General features: G+C 43.9%; 1 protein-coding gene across 1 annotated transcript in view; it reads left to right on the forward strand.

The window, feature by feature from the left end:
* The first annotated feature begins 1,046 nt into the window (after positions 1–1,046).
* RAB4A (RAB4A, member RAS oncogene family) overlaps positions 1,047–25,085 on the forward strand; it is a 33,465-nt gene continuing 9,426 nt past the window's right edge. Inside the window, exons 1-3 of the mRNA XM_019549869.1 lie at positions 1,047–1,228; positions 19,432–19,512; positions 22,424–22,538. Coding sequence (XP_019405414.1) covers positions 1,198–1,228; positions 19,432–19,512; positions 22,424–22,538 — 227 coding nt within the window. The 5' untranslated portion in view covers positions 1,047–1,197. The remainder of the gene's footprint in view (positions 1,229–19,431; positions 19,513–22,423; positions 22,539–25,085) is intronic.

Here is a 25,085-nt window from a genome sequence, read left to right on the forward strand (position 1 = left end):
TGCTCATTCTGGCCTCCCCAGGAAGGAAGGGAAGCAAACCCCAGTGGCCCTGGGTTCCAGCCCCTTCATCAAAGGGGCACACCTGGTCACCCCTTGAATGGAGCCTGGCTAAGGTGCCCACTAGCTCTGAGATCCCCTTGCTCCCTATTCGCTTCTAAATGAGGAATGGGCAGCAAAAAAAAAAAAGCCTGTTTTTCCAGTTCATTGGTGGAAACACATGTCAATCATTTATCCCCCAAACTCTATTGGCTGTACCTAGAGGTAAGGCGGTGCAAAGCCAGGAGGATCAAGGTTCCCACCCAGGAAAGGAAGAGGGGAAGTAGCCATTTTCTGGTGGCCCCTCCCCTTGCTGCTGATTGGTTAAGGGGCAGCAGTCCTACGTCACTTCTGATTTGTGGAAGAAGGTGCAGCCGTCACTACTGATTGGTGGAGGGGGGGGGGGGCCACCCTCACTATGGGAGTACTGTGTTTTGGGAATGAGTCAGTGGCCATGTGAAGGCTGGTGTGGTCTTGTTGCTGGCTCCCTGGCATGGGTTGGCCCTGGGGGTGAAGACTAGGGCGCTACACAGTAGCAGAGCCCATATTACATCCCCAAGGTGGCAACTATCCCGCACTACCCTGCACGGGCCTCACAGCAGCAGGTTGCTGGCTTTCACAGTACTGCGCATGCGCAGCGAGCCACTGAGCCCTGTTCGCCTTCAGAGCACTTGGGGTGCGGGTGACGTCAGGAATGAAACCTGAGGGGAGGCGAGGCGTTGCCCCGCAGTGTCACGCGCTACCCCCGTGCCCGATGCTGGGGGGCGGCGGGGAGACGTCATGACAAGCTCCAGCAGGCTCCTCCCCGGGCACATCAGAAGCCAACTGCGCGGCGCTAACATCGCACGCCAATACATTCTACCACCGGAACGTCCGCGCGCGCACACGCTCCTCCCCAACGGCCCAGTCCGTTAAGCGCCGCACGTGCGCTTTGTTTTGGTGGCTGGGGGTGGGGAAGCGGCAACGCGCAGGCGCAGACGCGTAGCTCCGCCCCGAGGGGAGGAGCGGGAGCGCGCAGGCGCAGACACGCGGCAGTTGCTGCGGCGGTTGGCCCGGCTGGGTTGGCTGCGGTTGGCAGGGGTTGGTGTGCGCTGCTGGGACTGGCCCCGCGGGCAGTAGCAGCAGCAGCAGCAGCCCGAGGCGGTGAGGTCTGGCCCCGCCATGTCGCAGACTGCCATGTCCGAGACCTACGGTAGGAGCGGCCGCGTCTCCCCGAGCGCGTGAGGCGGGGGCTGCGGCTTGGGGCAGTGCCCTGCTCCCCCTTGGGCCTGGGGCCAGGCCTGCCGCCCCGGGGGGGTGAGGCGAGTCCCTGTCCTGGCCCCGCTGGCATAGCGTTGTTCCTGCCTCGGGCAGGGTTGGGCTGGAGGTCCCTTCCCGCCCCGCTTCTCTGTGATTCTTCGGCACCTGTCGTCTCGGCTTCCGGGTATCGGCTTCGATACCTGCAGGCTCAGTAACCCCGGGGCATGGCACGGGGCTGTACTCAGTGTGGCCAAGGCAGATTTGAGGACTTTGGGAGAGGGTCATTAGACCCCTGCAGGGGGCAGGAAGGGGTGGCCGTGGCTACTAGATGTACAGAGGTTTGTGCAACGTGAGGATGGCAGGGGCTGGACCCTGCTTTTTTTTGTGTCTCGTCTTTTTTTGCTGCCTGCCCCTGATCAGTACATGAGGGGTGAGCACAGTGCTGCAGCTGCTTCTCTGGGAACTTGGATGCCAGCAGCCTGCTCCAGGAGCATGGGAGGAGTGGGAGAATACACCAAGCTTAAAAAATGGTGCCCACCTGTGGCATTGTGGTGCTGGGGGGTGGGGCGCAAGGAATTGTGGTTTTCAGCTCTGTTCCTTCATCTGCTCCTCATACTTCCAGTAGTGGTAGGAGAGGATGCAGGGAACCGTTTGACCACGGGGGCGGGGGCAGGCTCAGGATGCCTGGACTATGAAGGAGACTGTCTTGCCACCCCATGTGGGCCAGGCATTGTGGTACTCCAGTTATGAGTCACAGTTTTAGCAGAACGTGACTATTCGTTACTCACAGTGGAGCTCAGAAATCCCCATTAGGAGCAGAGTCTTGTGGTAGTAGACAGCCTACAGATTTATGGAAAGATGTATCTTCTGTGTTGTTGGGGAAAAGAATCACATGTAAGTACAGGAGGGCTTGAGGAAGGACAGAGAAGTGATAATTTTCTATGTATCCCCATATTAAGTCAAATTAAGATAATCCAGTGCAGTATCACATTATAATATGGGCGTGCTATTGAGTGACTGCTTGCTACCTGAAATAGCTTTGGTAATACGGACCTCAGAGTAGCAGTAGCATAGAGGCCCTCTACTACCTCCCAGGAGTAGTCTCTTCTCCAGAATATGTCTTGTGCTTGTGTAAATAAATGAGCCTGCATGCCCTACTGGCTGCTAACTGACGACATGGAAAAAAAAAAACCCAAAATCCCAGCGCTTTACTTTCAGCTTGGCTCATCCCCGCATGAAGCCCAGTGCATGCCCGAAAGAGGCATTGTGTTAGTTTGACCCTGCTTGCCCAGCGTCTGTATAGATCAGGAGCTTCGGCAGGGCTTTCTGGCACTTTTATTGAATGAGCTATTCAGTAAAAAGGTTTATTCTCCCCAAACATATAACACTTCCACTTTGAGAATAGGACAGTCTTTCTGAGATTGCATCCTCCCAAAACTGAGAGGTATTCATAGTATAAGTTTCATTCAGAAGAGGTTAAACCTCTTTTTGCACAGATCTGAGAACAACCTTAATATGCCATCCACCTGACACTCCCAGAATAAACTGGGATGCCTCCCTAAGTCTTCAGCTCCCTCTCCACCTGTAATGTTATCTTGGAGCTTAGGCACTATATAGGGTCAGAGTGGATCTCAAACGGGCTTTATTTGTCAATCTACATATTGTCTTGCAGATCTTTGAGCCACAGAAGTTAACTGGGGATAAACGATAGGCAGATATAACCTAAACAAATTCCTACAGTTTGGGGATATCTCCACAGCTGTGAGGCACAACAGTAGAGGTAACAGCTGTGACTGTCAGCCATTGGGGTGATCTAGCTGGACAGTGATTTAAATTGTCAGCTTGGAGGTGGTGGAGGGAGGGGAGACTGAGGAAAGCAGGAACCAATATATGCCAGGCCAACCAGGGCCAGACTGTTTCCCAGGCTTATTATGTGATTTGTATGCCATAGTTTGGATAGGGATGATCCTGCCTCAGGCAGGGGGTTGGACTAGATGACCTCCAGAGGTTCCTTTGAGCCTTACTTTTCTATGATTAATTGAAAAGTTAGCATCTTTCTATCTTGTATTATTATACTGTGATGGTTTCAGGCTCACAAATGTTCTTATTGTTTGTATTAAGAGTATAAGAAATGCCATACTAGTCCATAGTAGAGGTCAATCTAGCCAATCCTTCTGGTCAGTCTCCTTCTGGCCTTGGCTAGGATATCCATCTACCTGATGAAGAGGAAGGAGGTGTGGCCACAGGGGACCCTGGCAACTGCAGAGCTGTCTTCATTTCCCTTATTTATGCCCATCTCCAAACAATATTTCACTGGGCAGCATCCAGTGGGTCCTCTTTTAAGACCTGTGAGCACTAGCTTTAGTTCTCTGCTCCATGTCTGCCTTTGGCACTCTAGTGTAGCCTTCACTGTCATTCTTGTTTTGTTGTTTGTTGTCTGAAGAAATTGTTTTTTGCATGTTAAGTGGTCTCCTTCTAGCAATTAAAGACAACTTAGAGTATCCGGTAGACCTAGGCCCACTATCAAGTCATAACAAATAAGCTGGTCTCCAACAGGCACATCTACACATGAATTAATGTGTCATAGTTACTGTACATTAAGTTTAGTACCTGTATTAATAGGTACTAACTCAGTGCGCAGTAACTGGAGCTACCATGCAGTAGGATCAGCATATGCCTTTTTTAGCGATGCTAATGCACAGTAGGGCTGTGTGAAATAGCACTGTGTCATTTTAACTTCCATTTTGTTGTTTCGAAAGGAATAGTGTTTTGTTTCACTGTTTTGAAGCACTGTTCCATTTTGTTTCATCATTTTACCCATAGGCTATAATGGGGAATCATGAAAATGGCTATAACTTTGTCATTTCATGCCTGATTCAGTTGAAAATCACAAGGATGGTAGCCCCTTCAGAGGGCATGAAACCTGCCGTGTTTCAAGGAGATAGGTGCGGGAATTTTTGGGAAACTGCACCTCACGCTGTTCAAAGCAAAACTCTTATCACTTGCCAGCAGCAGCAGCATACTATCATCCCACATACAGATCTGGGGACGGCTGTGGGGCTGTGCCAGACTCCTTCCAGGGGGCGTGGGCCCCTGGATCTGCATGTGGGATGACAGCAGGCAGCACTGGGTTCCTCTCTTCATAGCCTGCACTGAGCACCGGAAATAACCCGGTGCTGGTACTGGCCCTAGCTGACAACAGCAGCCTGCTGTCATCCTGCATGCAGATCTGGGGACGTACACCCCCCAGGAGGATTCCGGTGCAGCCCTCTTGAGGGACACGGGCCTCCAGATCTGTGCGCTGGGTTTCAGCTGGCTGTCACTGCAGTTTCAGCGCTGTTGTTTTGAGCTCAAAATGCACTGAAACAGCTTAGAAACAAAATACCTGGCAAAATTTCTCAAAGCCCTAATGCACAGTAGATTAATTCTACTGCACATTAGTGCACTAGCATGGCTTTTGCTTTGATGTACTAATGTGCAGTAGAGTTAGTCTACTGCACATTTAGCATCTCTTGTAGATACACCCAGTGTGTGGCAGGAAGAGGATGCTAAGAAGTATTTAAGTAGGACATATGCAGAAAGGGGCACTTCCTACAGCTCCCAGTGTTCAGTGACCTAAGAAATCCTGTGTTTGAGGTTCTATCCCTAACTATCATTTTTAAAATAAAGTTGTCTAAGTCCCCTTTTGAACCACCCCTAGAGGTGGTTAGCTGTCTTGTTATGAAATCAGGCAGAAGGTAGGTCAGGTGGCATCATTGAGACTCACCAGTTCAGAAAAGCACGAGCTTTCATAGGCAACAAGCTGCTTCATCGGATATAGCTAATAATAATAACAACAACCTGGCAAAGTAAGTTGCTGCCTATGAAAACTCATGCCTCTCTGAACTAGTTAATCTCTAAGGTGCAACCCTGGGCCTCTCTTTTGGCACCTTTTTACTGAAATCTTGCACATAGGCTACATTTGAAAAAGCTGGTTTGTAAATACAATTCTGGGAATGTTTGATTACTGTAGTTAATTGTTATGATGATGTAGCTCATACGGGTTCAGTTCAATTTTGAGTAAATCTATTGCGACTTCAGAACAAAATTAATTGGTCAACATCTATCTTGTACAAAAACATTGAATGCAGCAATTTTTGTTGGCTGTAGTTACTTGTTGGTGAGAGGGAGATGGAAAATATTGTCAAGATTTCTCAGTGAATTAGTTGGCATAATTTTTGTTCTTGTTTTTGTTGCTCTTCAGGATTCTGTGTGCCTATTACCTGGGGCATCAGTGCTTGAAAGAATCTGTGGCAGTGATTCTGAACCAAGCTGTTGCACAATATTACAACTGCTACGCATGTAAACACCTACACATTTCTCAAGGTAGACTTGGAGATTTCAAATAGGAATCCATAGTGTCTAAAACATTCTGGCCTGTTGAGGTTCTTTGAAACAGAAAAATAGTAGAGCAGTTCTTCTGTAGTCAAAAAGTAAATGACAGCTAAGAGTTGGCATTTTCTAAGGAGTATCTTGTGTTTAAAAAGTTTGAAAAACACTGTTTTTTTTGCTGTGGGGTAAATAGGTGAAGTTTTATCATGTGCCATCTGCTCTGCAGTAACCATCCAGGCGCACATTCTTAGCCCAGAGGAACAGGAAGCTAATCTATAATAATTTACCACTCTATCACCAAAGTCTTTATGGCTGTAGAGCAATTGATGCTGTAAACTCTTTCACTCTGCCTCAAGACAAGAACATAGAGACACCTTATTTTTCTTTCTTCTGGGAAAGGCTATATGACAGTTTGGATTAATGCAACACCAGCATTCTCTCATCTGAAACTGGTTAGGATAGGAAGCCAACTATGTAAGGGGTCAGGGGTGTGTGGCAAAATAATATTTTTGAGACTACAGGAAAACTTGACATGGTAGCATGGCAAAGGCTTTTAACATACAGAATAGCACTGAAGGAACAGACTTGTGTTGAAGAAAGGTATAGAGGGGGAGTCAGTTTATTAGACTTCAGTAGAGAATATTGGAGCTTTGGGAAAAAAGAATGGGTAACTTAATATTTATTGTTGGAGATGGCAAATGGGAAGCTTTCTTTAATTTACAAACAATGGCCTGTCATTGCATACAATATTAGTTGATCCTGTTCATTATCAGCTTCTGCTTCTCTAATTCATAATTAAAGCTGTTGGTCTCTTATCTTAACATAATGTTTGTGTAGGTGTAGTAGCTTCTAAATTAAGAGTAGCTTGAGTGACTGAAACCTGTGTACCATTACATATCATATGTTTGGAAAATTGATGTATTAGAATTAAAACTGACCAATACATATTACAGCATGCCTTGTCTGCATCGTTGTAGAAGGACATAAATTGTACAATGAGTAGTGTTATGGAAACAGTATTTTTTTAAGATAAAAAAGTACTGTCAGCTTGCAAAATAAGATTATAGTATCTGCCATTGAGTCTCTTCAGAGCATGTGGTTTTACGTTTGTCTTTTTGTAGAGTTTTTTCTGCTGTGTATAAGCCCCTCCCTGCCCTCAAAAAGGGAACAAAACAACATTTAAAGTAAAGAGAAACTTCCAACTTCGTCTTTCTTTTTTTGCTTTTTTTACACATGAGTGCAAGTGTAGTAACTGAGGATTAGAAAGATGCTATCTACTTCTGAAGAAGTGCTTTTCCTAATTATAGGAATGAAAAGTCACAGAAAAGCTGTTTGTGTACTCTTGCTTAGGAATGTTGACCTTTTGCATTCATAACTAGTACAGTAAAAGCTGTGTTAACTGGCACACTCTACTAACCAGAATTTTTGGCTGGATGTGGAGAGTGGGGGAAGCTTGCACGCAGCAGCAGCGGCCACTATGTACCACCCTGTGCTGTCGCCATTCCACATGTGGCCGGAAACCCGTGCCTCAGTAACCGGCGTTTTTAGATTACTGGGACCCCCCATTCCTCACTCATGCCTGATAACAGAACTTTTACTGTACTTGCCTATTAACATAGGTGAGCAAGATTCCAACTAGGATCAGTTTGTGGCTTGTGCTAGCTCACAGACTGTTCATACCTGCATCTCAAGTTGCATACCAAATACACTAATTTTAGCTTGGCAGATTTCATTACTTTGGGATTGCTGTTTCTTAAAACCAGGAGCCAGCAGCCTTTTGCAGATGTAGGCCACAGCTTTCAACCTGGCTGGCACCATGGGCCAAGTGTCATTCCCCAACTGTGAATGCAGGCTGCAGCCAGGAGAATAGCCTTCCACTATGGGCATTAGCACCCGCTTGGAGCAGATAGGGTGGCCATTAGCAAAACACGAACCAGATCAAATGGCTGGCAAGATCAGCATGCCCTTAGTAAATTGTGAACTGAATTAAGCAGTCTCTGGTCAGATGCAATCCCTTTGTGGGCTGTATCTGGCCCACGGGCCGTAGGTTTTCAGCCTTTGTCTTAGACTGGTGTAATATAGAAAGTAAATAATGGAGTAGAAGTGGAATGGAGCACTTCACTTTGACAGGTGCATTTGAGTGCCATTATGTGCATGGTCTTATGAATTTTGCAGTGGTAGAATTTGCTTTGAAACTTTCCCCTTGCATCAATTAACCTACACAATCTAAGAACTTTAACAGTCATGTGGATTTTTTGCTTTTAGATAACTTACAAATGTGGAGGAAAGCAGTGCTTTCTTTTTAAAAAATCCAGGCTTCGGACTGTCTCAGACATCTTGGCAAAGTTTTTACCATCATGTACAGTTAATTATAAACTATAAACTGTTTATATGTGCAATTAATGTATTTCCCCTTGATCACAGGCTGCCTCCTATGCTTTTTCAGGTTTCAAAAATGCTAATAATTCTTTTTCCAGCTACTAAAAATTTAATATTTTCCTTAACAACTTGAAATCCACCTCTGCGTTATCAGAAGAATCTGTGATGAATAAGCAGCAAATTCAGTGTATTTTATGTTGCCTCTCATATTTTTAATCAAAACAGCACAAAAAAACCTGAGTGTTTGATTTTTAAATGTTGCTAGTGTAAAATGTAGTTTCTTACCAGTGGTACCACCCCCATTTCTGCAGATCGTTAGTTCAGGGTTATCATGGAATGTATGATTTATAATTAGATCTCGGTTAATGAAGATCACAGTGGCTGGGTCCAGACATGCAGGTGCATGTAGTTTGTAGCACTCCAAACCTCTTTGCAATGCCATAAACTGCACAAGTTGCATCTTTAATCAGTGTATGGCAGAGCTAACTTGCAGCACTGGGGCAAAGTTTGATACTGGGATTTTCTGGCAGGAAAAAAAAAACCAAACCCAACAACAAAGTGGCTGACAGATGCAGAAATGGGGGTGCCCCTGTGCTGAGGCACATGAAGACAGCTGAGCAGCCAGCCCAAGGCTGCCTGCTTCCCCATCTCAAGGCATGCTGCGGCCCAGGGAGCACCTGGCTGGGGTGCAGGGAGTCTCAGCATGGGGGCTCCATAGTGATGGAGATGGGGGAATAGGCAGCCTTGGGCAGCCCAAGGCTGCCTGCTCCCCCAGGTGGCTGGGCACAGATTGCTTCAGTGCAGAGTATGTCTAGTCTCTACTGAACCACCTTGTGCCCCAGCCAGCCTGCCTCTGCAGCATTTGGAGCAGCAGGACAAATGCCTTTACAAAGCATACAGACAGGTGCATACACTGTGGCATGAAGTAGCAGCACAGATTTGTGCTGCTGGAAAGGTGCACACCTGCTTGTGTGGATATAGCCAATGTGTCAAAATCAAGTAGTCCTGTGTATGATGTCCTTGCAAAAATGCATGTTTCAAACATCCAATTCACAACCTAAAAATGGCAGAATATTTCATGTACTCAAGAAAGCCCGTATTTCAATATTGCAGGCCGTGCTCATCATGCTTCTATGCTTTCATAATGTCAGATAAGCTAGTCAGCCATATTAGTGTTGTTCTCAATGTGCTAAGTGCTGTAATCAACATAGGAGAAGACTGCTTCAACCTTGTCAGGGTGTATGCACTGTTTTAAAAATGGACTCTGCAAACATTTGCTCTTTCTGTTTGTTTCTGAGGCTATTTTATTGCGAATAATTATTTATATAGATAGTAGATATTACAGTAAAAGCCCCGTTATCTGGCACGAGTGGGGAACGGGGGGTGCCAGGTATCTAAAAATTCTGAGGATGGCTGTTCTCGGTGGCAGTGCAGGGTGAACGTTTTGGCTGGACGTGGGGCTGCAGCAGTGAAGGGTGGTGGGTGGCGGCGGCTGCATGCGAACTTCCCCTCTCCCCCCGCATCCAGCCGGAATTGCAGTTAATAGAATATTCTGGTTAGTAAAATGCTGGATAACAGGGCTTTTACTGTACATTTCTCTTCCAGTTATATTTGCTACTGATAACGTTGGAAAAATGTGGGAGTTTACACGAGTTTTTTGTATAACCAAGGCAGCTCCGGAAACCATGGTGCAAGGGGAAGGTACCAAATGCAATAACTTTTTTTAACAAAAATGCTGACTCAAAAGCTGTTTTTAATATTAGATTGGATTATTTTCCTACCTATCACTATCAATATATATGTAATGTAAATGAGATCTGAAGTGTACCTAAAAGAGTTCAATATACACTTGTCTTTGAAAACTGTGATTTTTCTCATCAGAACTCATACCTGGTTTTCCCTATCACATTTTGGTCAAACATGCTGGAACGAAACTGGATTCTGTGGGAAGTAGAAGCAGGAAGGAGGAGGTTATCCTTAGTAAGGTGTAAAATATTTGGGGCACTTTTTTGTATTGCAAAGTATTGAATAAAAAGCTAAATGACCACGTAAGTCAGCTTTGGTTGTAATCTTGAGTAGTAAAATAACTGCCACGCACAAAGGCCAATGAAAGCATGGTAGAAATCTTCAGGTTAAAAAAAAATGTTGTGTAGTATCTTTCATAACTAGTAAGAACATACTACCAATTATTTACATTATTCCTATTAACACTTCAGACATAGTAGACTTGCATGCTCACTGCTTAACCACAGTCCTTTCATCCCATAGAAACATAGCACACATGCAACTGTTTTGGTTTTTAGATTATTTTTGTTTATTGAACAAAAAATAGAAAAGCAAACAACTTTCATATGTCTTGGCTTCTGGGTTTTTCTTGAGGTTTTTCAATGTAATACTTGATTCTGAGACATGGTCTTTTCCTCATTTAACATGGAAAGCCCCTTGTCATATTCCTAGCACAGGGGTTTTCAACCTTTTTCTGTTGGTGTACCCACAGCTGCCGGTTGAGAAGCAGGGAATTCCCTGGCTGGTGGATGGGGGGGAGGGTCCCCTGGCAGCTGATTGACAGACAGGGGCATTCCTGGCAGCCAATCAATGAGCATCAAGGGTGAAACTGGGAGTGCTGCCAGCGGAACCGAAAGTGCCCCTGCTTCTCTGCACTGCTACCATGTACCCATTGGGGCCTTTCCAAGTACCCTCAGGGGTAAGCGTACCCCTGGTTGACAACCCCTGTCCTAGCATACTGGGCTGTGTTAGAAAGATACTTGATGCCTGAAAGACAATTATAGTGAGCATGCAGGGCTTTTCACTGTGGCTGTCCAGTGCAGGATTAGGAGCAATGGACTCAGGCTGCAGCAGAGGAAATTTAGACTGGAGATCAGGAGTAACTTTCTGACTGACAGGTGGTAAAGCATTGGGACAGGCTACCTACAGAAGAGCAGGATGTCCAGTCACTTGGCCAGGATTGTTTAGAGTCACTTAAAGATGATCTTGTATTGAGTGGAAGGCTCAGTTAGGTTGCCTTGTGAGGTCTCTTTCAGCGCTACTTTCTTATGATTCTAGGAGCATTGCTTTTAAGTCAAGGGATGTTATTCTTTTTGTTTGTTCGGAACTGGTGAAGTCTTACCTGAAGCATTATGTCCATTTGGGGCACTGCACATTACAAAGGCTGTGGATAAATTAGGAAGAGTCCAGCAGAGAGCCCAATTTCAGCGTTTTGAAATAAGGCATGCACAACTATTATTTAAGGAGTGGGTAGGGAACAATGCAATTTTGTCTCTTTCCCTTTGAAAGCAGTAGAAAGTAAAACATGGTTTCATTACTTTTGTCCCCATTGGCTGTATCCAGACAAGCATGGACATGCGGTTCTCCAGGAACAACTAGCAGCAGAACACCTTGTGCTGCTGCTGGTTGTCCCTGGGGAATGCCCGTGGCATGCAGCAGGTTGCCCCAAGTGGGATAAAGGAGGCTGGGACCAGTGCAGTTGCTGGCCTCAGAAGCCTTACCTGGGGGCCAGGGAAGCTGCAGCTCCATTGCTCTTGGAGCCTGGCTGGCAGCTGGAGTGTGGCTCTGGCCAGCAAGGCTCTATTTGTGGACAACGTGCACTGTCCCCTCGTGTGCCATCCCATTTTTTTGCTGAAAGTTTTTTGGGTTTTTTTGTTTGACTTCTGGATTTCCAGGGACCGAAAACCCCCCCCCACCATGCTGCCAGATACCTCAGATTCAGGCATATCCTGCACTGCTATGTGGTGCTGCAGACTACGTGACTGTGCTGGTCTGGACATGGCCACTACATGCCAGCTAAGCTGTGCTAACCAGTGCAGCGTTATGGGTGGAATCAGAGCTTTGCCAGTTCTTACCCACTGATGCCAGAAAAGGAATATCCCCAATGGCTGCTGCTTTTCCTCTCATGTACTGTTACCTCCCCCTGCCCCTGAATCCCTCAAAAGGCCTGGTGAAGTGGATAGTTTATTCAGGATATGCAGGAGAGTAAATGGGTTCCATATACTCTCTTGCACTTTAGTACAGCCACAGAGCTGGGCTCCTTGTTGAACCTATCCTATGTAGTTTTGTAGCTAGCTATAGCATTTTTTGACTACAACCATGGATTCTTAACACTTTTTAATCTGTGTTCATGGCTGATGTGATGGCAGCAAATGTTTGTGGAGTGTCTAAATGACATACTCCTTTTCAGCTGCACTGCACAGAAGAAAACTGCAGAGTTTAAAAGAGACTTCTCTAGGGCAACAGCCTTGACAGCTAAGTGGAATGCTGGAACTCAAAGCTGCTTTGTCAGTTGGGTTGAGAGAGAACAAACCACAAAATGAAGTGACTTACAAGGCTTTTTGCTTTCATCTCTGTTTTGGGAAGAAGAGTCTAAGAGGAAAGTCGCATGCAATTAAGCAGCCCTACAAACACTACAGTCTCAATTGCATTTGGTGCTCTGTGTTGCAAACAATTAACAAATAGAAAGTTTCCTTAAGTGCATTTGAGTACATGTTAAAATTACAGCCAGGCCAAGGGGACCCAGATGCAATGCAGTTTTGTTGTTGTTATAGATAGGTTTCTGAATCATACTAAAGCTTTAGCATGGATCAGTATAGTTCAGGGACCTCATTCAAAGTAAACCTTGCCAAAACTACAGAAATGGAGAAATTGTAACTGTCAATTGTTATAGCTGTGCTGGTAGTTTAGAGTGAGTATTTTGAGAAGTTTGTGAGACTGGCAGTGAAAAGTAGTTAGACCCTCATTTTACCTGTTGCTTGGTGAATTAGTAAATCAGAAGGCTTTGCACTTAATAAATAGAACCTTTTTTAGTGCATAGTCTAACTACAAGATTTTCAGGTAACACAAATTATGGATACTTCATTAATGCAGCATTAGCTTCACTGTTAATGCAGTTCATTTGCATCAAAGTTTGTTAGACTACTAGTTAGAAATGTCTGGGGCCCCCGGCTGTCCAACCGGCAGCCTGCAGTGCCCAGGCTCACAGTCTAGGCACCGCTCTCCACATTGCTCTCTTGCTGCTGCTGAAGTCTCCAGGTTCCACCTTCCTCCTCCTGCTTCTGCTTTTTGCCCACACCCTGGGGACAGCACAGCTCAGACTGAAGAGCCAGGAGACCCAGAAACCCTCTATAGCATGGCAGGGTGGGGTCGACATTGTTGAGGGAATTGGGGCCCCTAGCCAGCCAGAAGTTGGACAACCCTGTCTTGTATCACATCCAAACTGCAAATCTACTTGGCCAAGCTGTGCCCTGAAAATATCAGATGTACAGCTTCCTAAACAAGAAGCAATGTAGCCATATGTTGCTGTGGGTGGGTTAATTAGCACTGTCACTCACCAGTGCTTGTTAGCCCACCCTCTGTGTCATGTGTAGATGGTACTGCTTCCAGTTTGAGAGAGCCTTTATAGAGCAGAGCAGTTTGTTTAGGAGTAGTGCTGCTAAGAAAGGTGTATCTGTAGTCTAGACAGGGCCATTTTAATCAGCAAACTTGATCTAGTCAGCTGTTTAGATTACATGTTCCCTGCCTCAAAAAACATGGGTGTTCAGCACAAGAAAATCCTAATCAGGATTGGGATTGTACTAGTAGTGCTGCTGTGATGCAAATAATGACTGAGAGATGGCAAACACATAATCCCTGTGCCACTTTTTAAGTATATATTGTCAATTTAAAAAATATTTTCAGGTAGCTTTTCTTTCCAATTGCTACAAAGTAACTCTTACAGTTAGTGAAAGTATTTTACGCAGTTCTTTTAAGTGTACTTCATGTGCTTGAGAATACTCACTATGCAATAGATCTTTTGCATAGTAACCAAAAAAAAAAAGGCAAAATGTTTTTAAAGGAAATATTGTTGTTCTCTTTGTTTTTTAACTACAAAATCTAACAGGGAACCTGGCCAGATGTGGTACCTGAAAATAATTTTAATTAAGTTTTTGGAACTGACTAAATTTCAAAAGGATTTTTAAAGAGATACTGTCATATGTTATCCGTAGGGGAATGAATGTAAGTTGCAATAAACTCTCTCTTTGTTATAACCTTTGTTCACAACTTTCTTTGGGCTTTTCTGATGGGTGGGGTTTGTGCAAGTGGAAAATCTTTTAAGTTTAGGACTTCGTCATGTGCAGTTACTAATACCATTTTGGGCTGTAAAAAGGGAAATTCAGTAGTTTTCAGAGTTCACTGAGTTTTTATGGTATATGTAATAGTTCCATAACAGTTGTGGTTTGTGAAGCCCTTCCTGGTGGCATAGAGCAGTACCTTTCAAACTTCCTCAAGTCATAGAGTACTTTCATATCATTCCTGCTGTGGAACCCCTACCCTTTTCCTAAAGATTGATGCCAAGTGACCCAGCCCGGCAATGGTGGCTCATTGGCACCTGGCTGGCTCTGCCGTTATCCCCACTCTGTCTGCAGAACCCCATATGACCTATCGTGGAACTCCAGGGTTCTGCAAAACAGTTTTGAAAACCACTGTGTAGAAAATGAAATGTTCTATGAAGGGCATCTATGGGTTATTTCAGAAGTACAGACAAGAGCTGATGGAAGGTTGAATGTCTTCTCAACCCATTAGAGAAGATACTATCTAGAATACCCACTAATCAGAACAAAAAAACCCTTCTAACTAGTGATGCACCGATGCATTTGTCCTATATTGGATCAGCACCGATATAAGGAAAATTGAGAGGATCAGCAATCAGCTTTTTTTGGCTCGTGGCCAATAACATGGCTGATTAATGTTCCATGCAACGCAGCATGCAGGTGGCCAGGAGAACAGCCCAGCAGTGTGGAGAGCGGCCAGTAAGTCTCTTGGGGAAGTGGGGGGGAGAGGGAAGGGACAGGGGGTGTAGATCGAGGCCCCATGGGGAGGGAGGGAATGGGACTGGCCCTGGGGCAGGAGCAGATGCTGCCTAGCAGGGTGGGGCATGGGACATAGCCGCAGCTCGTCCAGGGGAGCAGCTTCCACTGCTGTGCACACCCCAAGATGTGGGGGGGGGCATGTGCCAGATCTGTGTGTGGGGTGAGGGCGGGCTGCTGCTGAGAGTGGTACCGGGCTCTTCCCAGCAGGCAGTGGCAGTGCTGGGTTGGGGGGCTGCAGCCACCCAAAAACTTGCTCAGTACTGTTGCGACCTACCCTGAGCACAGCCCAGCCCAGCCCAGCGCCCTGCTGGGAAGAGCCTGGCATGGCCCCAGCCTGCCCTTTGCTGTGCATAGATCATGGGGCACATGCCCCCCATGTCTTCCCAGGTGTGTGCAGTGACAGAAGCCACCCCCTGTGCCCTCCTGTACCAGCCGCAGCTCTGTCCTGTGGCTGGACAGTGGCTGCCCTTGCCTCAGCCCCCCTCCCTCCCTCACCATGGAGGCCTCAATTTGCGCCCCTGTGCCTTCCCTCCCCCCACCCCTTATCCACAACAGACTTACCAGCCAGTCACTGCTCTTCACACTGCAGGGGTGCATATTGGAATTGGATCATATCGGACCAAAAAATCTGTCAGTGCACCCCTATTTCTAACAATTTCTTGCTGAAAAAGAATGAACAGCGGGGGGGGGGTGTGAAAGATAGCAGCGGTTTAGGAACAGAACGTAGTGAGGAGTGGTTGTATATTTGTGAGCAAATCAAGGCTTTCAGAAAAGCGCAGAAAATAGAATTACATCAAACACCATATGTGACACCAGAAAGCAACACATACAGATAACTAAAATGGTGTCAGAATCTCTTGGTAATATATAGTCACTGTAGAGATCAACAAATTCTGGTGGTAAAAGCCAGATAAAGCATTATGAATGCTGGAAACCTACAGCATTGTTTTGTCCTCCCAGTGCCCTTTCAACAGAATTTTATACACAGCATGAAAAACTTTTGGTGCATTTACTATTGCTAGGAGACATTTAATGATGCACTGTAATGCAGAATCATTCATGTCTGGAGCAGAAAGAACTAATGGCTTCAGTGTATGCATCAGCCTGGGAAAAAGTAATCTGTAAAAAGTAGCTTATCTGGGACTTCTGATAGCGTACGGCATCTCTTTGCCTTCGTGTGTTAGCTATGGCCTGGTCTTTTTTTTCCTACAGCCAACACCTGAATAACCTGTTTGACACTATCACCACCACCCTCCACACCAAACAATGAAGGAGTGTGATGCAGTTCTTATCTTTACTCTCTTCACAATATGATCCTACTGTTTGGACCCTGCTCTGTTAATGAAGGCTAAGCTACTGTACTTGAGCTTCTAGTTGGGGGTGGGGAGTGGCGCAGGCAGGAAGTGTGTAAAAGTTACCGTGGAACAGCAGATGTATAATAAAACCCTTGCCCTTTTTTCTGCTACCGTAAGTTTTGTCCATATGTTACTTTAGCTAACTGACCCAGTCATAATTGTAATGTATTAGGAGCCCTTGCAATTTTCTGTTCTCAGTAGTCATACTTAAATGCTTAGCTGAGTTGTAATATTTTTGTCACTTCTCTGTTTTAAGCAAAAAGTAGAAATTTTTATTAAAGGGAAACATGAAGTTAGCTTGGACAAAATTCACATATCCAAAAATACAAATGGGCTGGTGGACCCCCCAAAAATATGACAAGATCTCCTAACTCCTCTTGCTTTGTTATTAAGGGCATTTATAGATGTGTTCTGGGAGGTTGGGGGAAGAGAGGGTGGGCTTTAGTGTGGCTCTCGGAGCTCTGCTAATTAATTATGTGCATCACGTGCGTCGGTGTCCCCATGCTGAAAAATGGCGGGAGGGTGCTTTGAACTAAACCTTGTCAAACAAGCTTTAGTTTAAAGCACCTTGCTGCTGTTTTCAGTCCAGGGACGCTGATGCATGTGATGTTGGAATCTGCTGGAGTATAGTAATTTCCATGTTCCAGCAGACTCGATTAATCAAGTCTACTCCGGCGTGCTGGAATTCCAGCACTAGAGCAGCCTCCCTGCATGTGTATTGAAGCCCCAAAGGGCTAGAAAAGACTTGTTTTCAATTTTGTAGACCTTGACTTTGTTATGGCAAACACTGAACAGTCTTGAAATAAAAATGATTTAAAGCCTGTAAATCCATACAAAAATACTGCAGTTGTTTCAAGCTTAGAAATAGCAGTGTGGAATTAAGCAATTAACATAGAGGTTCTAAAACTACTGAGCAGAAACTGAAGAACATAAGAATGAAACTCCTGAAGTGTGTAGATTTTGTATTATCAGTTTTAATTTAAAAATGCATTGAAAGGACAGCTTTGTTAGCTATAGCTTATGGTTTGTTTACACGAAATCTAGTGTACATGCAGCTTACACTCGAGAAAAGATTGAAATCAGCTACCCAACCAAAATAAGTTACACTGGCAAAATGATCTTTTTTGCTGGTATAACTCCTACATTTACACTAGTAATTCTGCCAGCATAATTTATATCAGCTAGGGAGGTAGCTTGTTCACAAATCTAACAGGTGTAATTATCCCAGAAAAGCTTTTAATAAGCATAGCCTTAGCCCAAGGTGTGCCTTCAGCTGTTTCATCATTATACCAAATATTGTAGTTCAGTGGTTATCAAGGTTTTTAGACTCAAGGCACCCCTTGGAAAATTCCGGTTCTTAGTTTTCACTCATTGCTTGACGACAGAAAAATAATAGAACATTCTTTCTCTTGCAAAGATTCCAAGAATGTTTTTGACACTGTGAATTCAGATTTGAAATCTCCAAGTTCCTCTTCTCTTGTGAATTATGGGTAGATATTTGTACATCAAGCAGTGCTAATATTGTGTGACACCCCTGGCATCCTTGAGAAGATCTGACAGCACCCCGGGGTGCTGCAGCATTCTGATTATGAATTGCTGCTGTAGTAGCATGATGGAGCTAGTGTGATCTGTATTGATGGTACATAAAATTAGGACTGGAACAAATTCATGACAGTTATAAAAACTATATGCAGAATATCAGAATCTACTGCAAGTGGCAAAAGGATATGAGGATGTCTGGAGGAAGTAGTGTCTAGTAATGCTTTTAACAAAAAAATTAAATTACATTTTTAAAATATTTAATTTATCATTGAAGTTTACATTATAAATAACTGTTAGGTGTATAATTCCTTACAAATTGCGTCATGAATCTCTCATACTTGAATTCAACGATATGCTGATTTCCAATATACTTCTGCCCTGGTACTTCCTGAAATCTAACAATCCATTTGTATGTCTATCGTGTCTAATATTGTTCAGCACTGAATTTTGCATGTCTTGAATTTTGCTCAGCATGATGAGTTTCTCAGTATGGGGAAGGTGGCATATAAATCAATCAGATAAATAGTTCTCAACCTTGGAAGCAGTTTAAGTGACAAAATACATTCAAACAACTAAGAAGTGTAGGCTTTTTTTATTCTAAATAATCACTTTTCGTTATAGGAATCGATTCCTGTCTTTCAGCATGTGACTGTATCTTTGCTTGCGTAGAAACAGGTCCTTGAGCCTATGTTGTGCCTTGTAGTATCTGAGGTATTTACACAAAATTAACTGTTCCAACCAGGAGATCTCACACCACCTTCAGCTGTCCTGTGAAATATGAATTTTCATTTCCACGTAGGAGAAATTTTACAATCTTTGCATTCTCCTATACCTAAGGAAGGGTGTGTGTGCCCAAAAGCTTGGAAATAAAGTTGGGGTTTTTTTTGCAAATATCTAGTTGATCTAATAAAAGTATCACCTCTGCCACAAGTTCTGATTCCTTGTGGTAGCTGAACAATTTTAAAATGACTTTCAAATCATGTTTAGGGCTGTTAGATGTTGGGACACCATTGAAAGGCCAGACCATATACTTTTGGAATGCTACAAGGCTACATACCTTACTATATTGTACATACCCTTTTTTATTTGACCTTTTAATTAATTTATTTTGCTTTTTAACAGCATCTTATTCCTGTAGCTCTACAACCCCCCCAGAAATGCCCACTTAGCTGTCTTCTAACTCCTGTCTTTAATACCTTTATTGCCAACTTATTCCTTAGCTTAATCACTATATTACTAAGACTATGGGCAGACAAAATGATACTGCTTTCTGAGGAGAGGCTTCAGATCATAAATGTGCATCAGCTGATCTGTTGTGATTATTTAATTTGACTCCTTCCCCATAATAAGTTGAACCACAGTAACTTATCCCCGGACAAAGCGTGAGGGTAACTATTGCAGTATATCTTCCAGTTACCCCACAATAGCCGACCAACAGAAGTTGCAGTAGGTTGACTGACTTCTCCTCTGAAATTTTCATCTGTCAACACGCTGAGTTTTCTCACTAAAATATGAGCTGACTGACTGAAGACTTTTCTCTCCATATTTAATCTTGTGAAAAAGTAAAAAGCAGATATTCAAAATAGCAAATGCCTTAAATGTTTGGCTCTTCTTTTGTTTTAATGGTTTCTTTTGTTTTCATTCTTCAGATTTTCTGTTTAAGTTCTTAGTCATTGGAAATGCTGGAACTGGCAAATCCTGTTTACTTCATCAATTTATTGAGAAGAAATGTAAGTATACTTGAGGATAGTTAGTGCTTGACATTTTATCAGTACAACATTTTAAACTGATGACTATCTGTATTGATCTTAATTCTTTGCTAGCTTCAACCACTTCTAGGCTGTAGTTAGCAAAATGTATTTCCACAATCTAGATGTGGATTTCCTGAGAAGTGTGTGGCTTGAGCCATGTTATAAAACTGCATAGTAGACTTAATCTCTGTAGTGTAGAACTTAATGTGTAGTCATAGACCCTTTCTGCAAAGGCCTGGCAAGCCACACTAAAGCATGTTAATAATGAGTCATGTTTAAACAAATAGCTAACATGTTTCTGATCGCAGCATGGAGCTCGCTAAACCTCATCAGAATACATATTTCTTTGTATGCTTATGCAGAAGGCTCTCAAGTTATTTTACATATCTAAGTGAACAGATGAGGCAAAGAGAAGTACAGTAGTTGCCCAAAGATGCACAGGAAGCCTGTTGGTCAAGATCTATAATCCAGGTTACCTTACTCTCAATATCAAAGTCATGAGACTTGGAAACCTAGAAACTCTGCTTTTCATGCTAAGTAATTGGCAATAGTTTTCTTTAAATCTGCTGTTTACGTGTTTGTTTTACATCTATAATGATAATTAAAAATAAATACCTAGGGTTCAGAAATACATCATAAGATGTGGGTGTACCTTGTACAGTTTGTGGCCAATGAATAAGCTATTTTAGCTCTTGAGTAGCCCAAGAACAGATGATATCCATTTATCAAGCAACCCTTACATGGCCCCATATTTGCACTATGAAGGTGATCATATATTTAAATGTGAATGCATGTTTTACTGAATGTTTTGTAATATCAGTTGTGTGTATAGGTGAAAGTGTATACTGGCAGTCCTCGGACTTATGACACAATTGGTTCGTGAAAACCGTATCTTAAGTCGAAACGTTGTAACTTGAAATCGCTTTTCCCGCAGAAAACAGTGTTATAAACGGAGGATTGGTTCCTGAAATGAGGCCCGATATCCTATTTTCACCAAAAATAACCCAGAATTTTGTACTCAATCAATTGTAGATGAGTAATATAGCTACACTAATGTATTTATATTGTAAATAGCTATCATATTGATTTGGAAGGACTTCTTTGAGGTGACTTTGCTGGACTTCTTGAAGGACTCTTGGTTGGACTTCTTGAAGGGTTCTTGGCTGGAGTCTTCTGAGGAGTCATGTCTGCAGGTTTTTCTGGAGTCTTGTCTGCTTTCTTAACAAGTGTCCAAGGAAGTTTGGACAGATATTCTTCTGGGAGATAGGTGACACAGCAGACTTATTGAGTGATGTGGCGTGGCATGGTGTAGGATCAAGCGTTGTAAAGTTGAAACTGCCATCAGAAAGTTGAAACAAGGTGTTAATTTATAAATGTTGTAACTTGAAACATTGTAAGTTGAGGACTGCCTGTACTTCTCTCCCTCCCCAACCCCCCCCCCCCAAAAAAAAGGGAGCAATAGAGCCATAATATTTGTAGGCAGAATTGAGTTGGGGGTTTTTTTATGTTCTGCTGTTTGTATTGATTTTGCTTTAAAAATAGATCAAAGCTGTAGAAAACATGGTCTCCCAGACCATAACAAAACACTCCAAACCTTGCTAACAGAAATAGCTTTATTTAGTAGAGAAGACCTTTGTATTGATCTTGTCTGCATAGGCACATTCAAATGACCTGGGAAAATCCTCCGGGTTTATTATCCTGGTAGGCAAAACTTATCTGGAGATGCCTGAATAGACATTTGAATGCTGAGCCCCTGAAGAGCAGAGAGCTTGTAGTGCTGATACTGTGCAGCCACGGGGCCCTGTGCTCATGTCTTGGCGTGCTAGTCAGACTCCCTTAGTGTGCCTAGAGACAGAATGGCAGCAGTGCACAGGGCAGCCCTGTTTGGCTGACCCAGACTGCTCAGGGTTAACCTATGTCTCCCTGCAGCATAAATATGTTAACACGCAGGAGTGATTTAACCCCGTTCTTCCTCAAGCTGTTTTTCGCCAGAAACCGCTTTTTTCCTCTGGGAGAAAAATCCTGAGCAGTTCTACAGTTGTGGTTCCTCCTAGGGATGTGAAAGGTTAAGCAATTAATCTTTTAACCGATAAGTGCAGTAATAACCAGTCAGCTTACTGGTTATCCTTGAGCTCCAGGTAGGCACAGTCTGGCAGGGAAGGGGAGAAGTGAAGCCTCACAGTGCCCCAGCAGGAACTAGAAGACAGAGGGCAGGAAGGCAGGGATGGGGCTAGTACTCACAGCCTAATAGGAAAACAGCAGCAGCCTCATGACTCAAGTAAGCAATTAGCTTCTCATTCATAGGTGCTCCCTCCCTCCCAGTGCACACAGGATTGTCTAGCTGGGTTTGCCTTCTCCTCCTGTGCCCCCAGTCAATGGGCTCCCAGCAGCAGCTGTGTCCAAGCTACTGTGTTATTGGTTAAACATTTAACCTATGTAATTAGAGGAAGCTAAACAAATACACTTTTTTAAAACTATATTTACATTCCTAGTTCCTCCTGAGAGAGCAGTGACTTTCTCAGGAGCAACTGAACATTTGTACATGGCCCTTGAGGTGTTAGTCAGGATGTACAAAAATATTACAAGTATAAATTGGTAATACTGAAACCATATGATTTATGTATAATTAATTTTGTCTTTCTAGAAGTGTTTAGTTACTCTGCATGTTATGGTAATATTTTGAAAAATTGCTTTTGCCTAAATTTGAATATGCTCTGCAGAAATGATATACTCAAAATTTTACAGTAAATATTCAATAGTGCTTTACAGTGCTTTCACTGTTTATGCTCCTGTTTTCCAAATGAATATATTTGAAATATTTAGATAAAAAATTTAATCATGCACTTCATTTGTTCTCAAAATATTAAACTTGTTTCCCTTTCTATTTTAGTCAAAGATGACTCGAATCATACTATTGGAGTGGAATTTGGTTCAAAGATAATAAATGTAGGTGGTAAATATGTAAAATTGCAGATATGGGACACAGCAGGACAAGAGAGATTCAGGTACCTTTTTGTTTATTTATTCTGTGGTATTAAATTGGAACCTAGAGGTATTGGGGACTACATTTATCTGTGATGTAAATAGCTACACTTGCCAAGTCATCAGCATTGTCTGCTTTACCATGGTTAAATGGTCCATATCCTCAGTTTGTTTAAACTGAGGTAACTCCATAGATTTCAGTGGAGTCAATACTGCTTTGTATCACCTGAGATGCTAGCTGTCTCATTATGGTATGGTTAGTTATTAAATTTAGCTCTCAAAATTTATGTTAAGAAAATATTTAGCATGAAGAAGGTGCCAAGAAACTAGTCATGTCAGAACATGTAATAAGACAGATCTCTGTCTCAATCCCAGTATAGTCTTTTGTGAAAGTAATCTGATTATTTAATATATCTGTATTCTAACAGTTGTACTTAAATGTACCAGCTTCTTTATGAGAGGCAGTGCTATTCACTTGTATAAAACGAAATACCAGCATATCTTTAACAATATGTTGCATTCATCTATTGTACCCTGTCAGTGGCAGATTTGGGAGATTGGGGCAGGGTGCGGCAGTATGGTCATACCCTCTTTCCACCACCCTTGCTGTCCCTAGTTGATGCAGGTGCAGAGTCTCAGAGCCACTTCTGCCCTGCTCAGGTTACAGGCTGTAGTTCCTGAAGGGTGCCAGGGACAGTAGTGATAGCAGGCAGGTTGCTGCTTCGTGCACCTGCTCCTAGCCACCCTGCTCCTAGCCACCCTGCTCCCTGTCTGTTGCTGATGAGGACCAGATGCTTAAAGGAAGAACCCTCCTTTCCTTCGCCCCACTCCCATCCCCTGTGTCATTGCTTATCTCCAGCTGATGTGAAGCTGTGAGATGCAGATCCATTTCTACCCCACTCCGGATGTACTGTCAGGTAAGTAGGCTGGCCATATGGAAATTTTGGGAATCTGGGACACTGCCCAGATGCTCTCACAAGTTGGTGGGGATAGGCTGCATGCTGGGCAGTTAGTGGTACCTATCTGCCTGCCTGCAAGGTGCTCCACACCACTCCAAACCCTGGCCAGACTGCGCCCTGTGCCCTTGTGTTTCCAGGACACCTATTATAATTCTCAATAGCCAGCCAGGAACCAGCAGCTGAAATTTGGGACTGCCCCACTAAAATGGGGCATATGGTAACAGGCTTGTTGGAGGAAAGTGGCAGCAGCAAGCAGGTTTCTTCATCCTGTTTCTGTCCCCTCCCATGTGTCCCCTGTTCTCTGGGAATAGACACTGGAAGCAGGAACCCACCCGCTGCCATTCCCAGTTCCTAGCTGACACAGGCATGGTGGGGAGGCACTCTTGTTTTGCTCCAGCCACGGGCTGCAGGAAGCAGCTGGAGTGTGGGACAGAACTGACTCTAGGGCTCCTGCCTGCTTGTCAACCCAGGGACTACAGCAGAGGGTTGGTGGGTTTCTTCTTCCAATGCCTGCTCTTTGCCCAGCTCTCCAGTGTCCCCTGGAGGCCTTGGCCACTTATAGTCCGAGGTGCTGTGCCATACCCCCTTTAGGAAATCCTGGATTTGCTCATATATCCAGTATATTTGGTCATGGATCAAGCATCTACTTAATACCTAATGTTTAAATGCATCTCTGTCCAAAGATGCTAAAAGATTACCATATTATTCAAATGTAAAATGACCCCGATTATAAGACAATTTCCAATAATTAGGTTCTGTATATGGAAAATTTGTAAATTTTACAGAATTTTTCAAGTATAGAATCTGACTATTGTAAGCTTGTCTTAAATTTTGTCCCCTTCCCACTGCTACAACAGGGAGAATAAATGTGGAGAAGTCATGTAGCCCCATTAACCTCTTCCTTCCCTCCCCCCCCAACTTCTCTCTGCAGCTCCTTCCCCCTCCTTATTGTCAGGCCTGGCTCTCCCTGAGCACATGGAAATGAGGAACAAATGTGAAAAACTGACCTTGAAATACATCGGTGATTTTTCTCCTTTGGGTTAAATCTCCACATTTCCCACAGCGGATGGAAAACCTGGATCCCTGTATAATCTGTTGACACTGTCAAGCATCTTTGCAACCCTGTTTTTTATCGTTGGGCCCACAAGTTTAACAACTGCTGCAGTAGAGGAAAATGAATTTCCAATGTCATGGCCCCAGACTGTGAATGCTCCTTGGCAGACACTGCCTATTTTTAAAGTGAGGGTAGGAGAGGTGAGGAGCACTGTTTCATAGTTTCTAGGGTCGGAAGGGACCTGAGCAGATCATCTACTCCAACCCCCTGCCATGGCAGGAAAGAATACTGGGGTCAAATGACCTCAGCAAGATGTTCATCTAACCTCCTCTTAAACACCCCCAGGTTAGGAGCCTGCACCACTTCTCTGGGAAGCTGGTTCCAGACCCTAGCCACCCTAACTGTGAAGTAGCGCCTCCTGATATCTAACCTAAACCTACCCTCTTCCAGCTTGTTATTCCTGGTCACTCCTGGCAGTGCTCGGGGGAACAGGGACTCCCCCAATGCCTGCTGATCTCCCCCCTGACTAGTTTATAACAGGCCACAAGATCCCCCCT

This window comes from Crocodylus porosus, unplaced genomic scaffold, assembly GCF_001723895.1.
Source record: "Crocodylus porosus isolate Cpor-Errol unplaced genomic scaffold, CroPor_comp1, whole genome shotgun sequence".
NCBI classification, from domain to species: Eukaryota; Metazoa; Chordata; order Crocodylia; family Crocodylidae; genus Crocodylus; species Crocodylus porosus.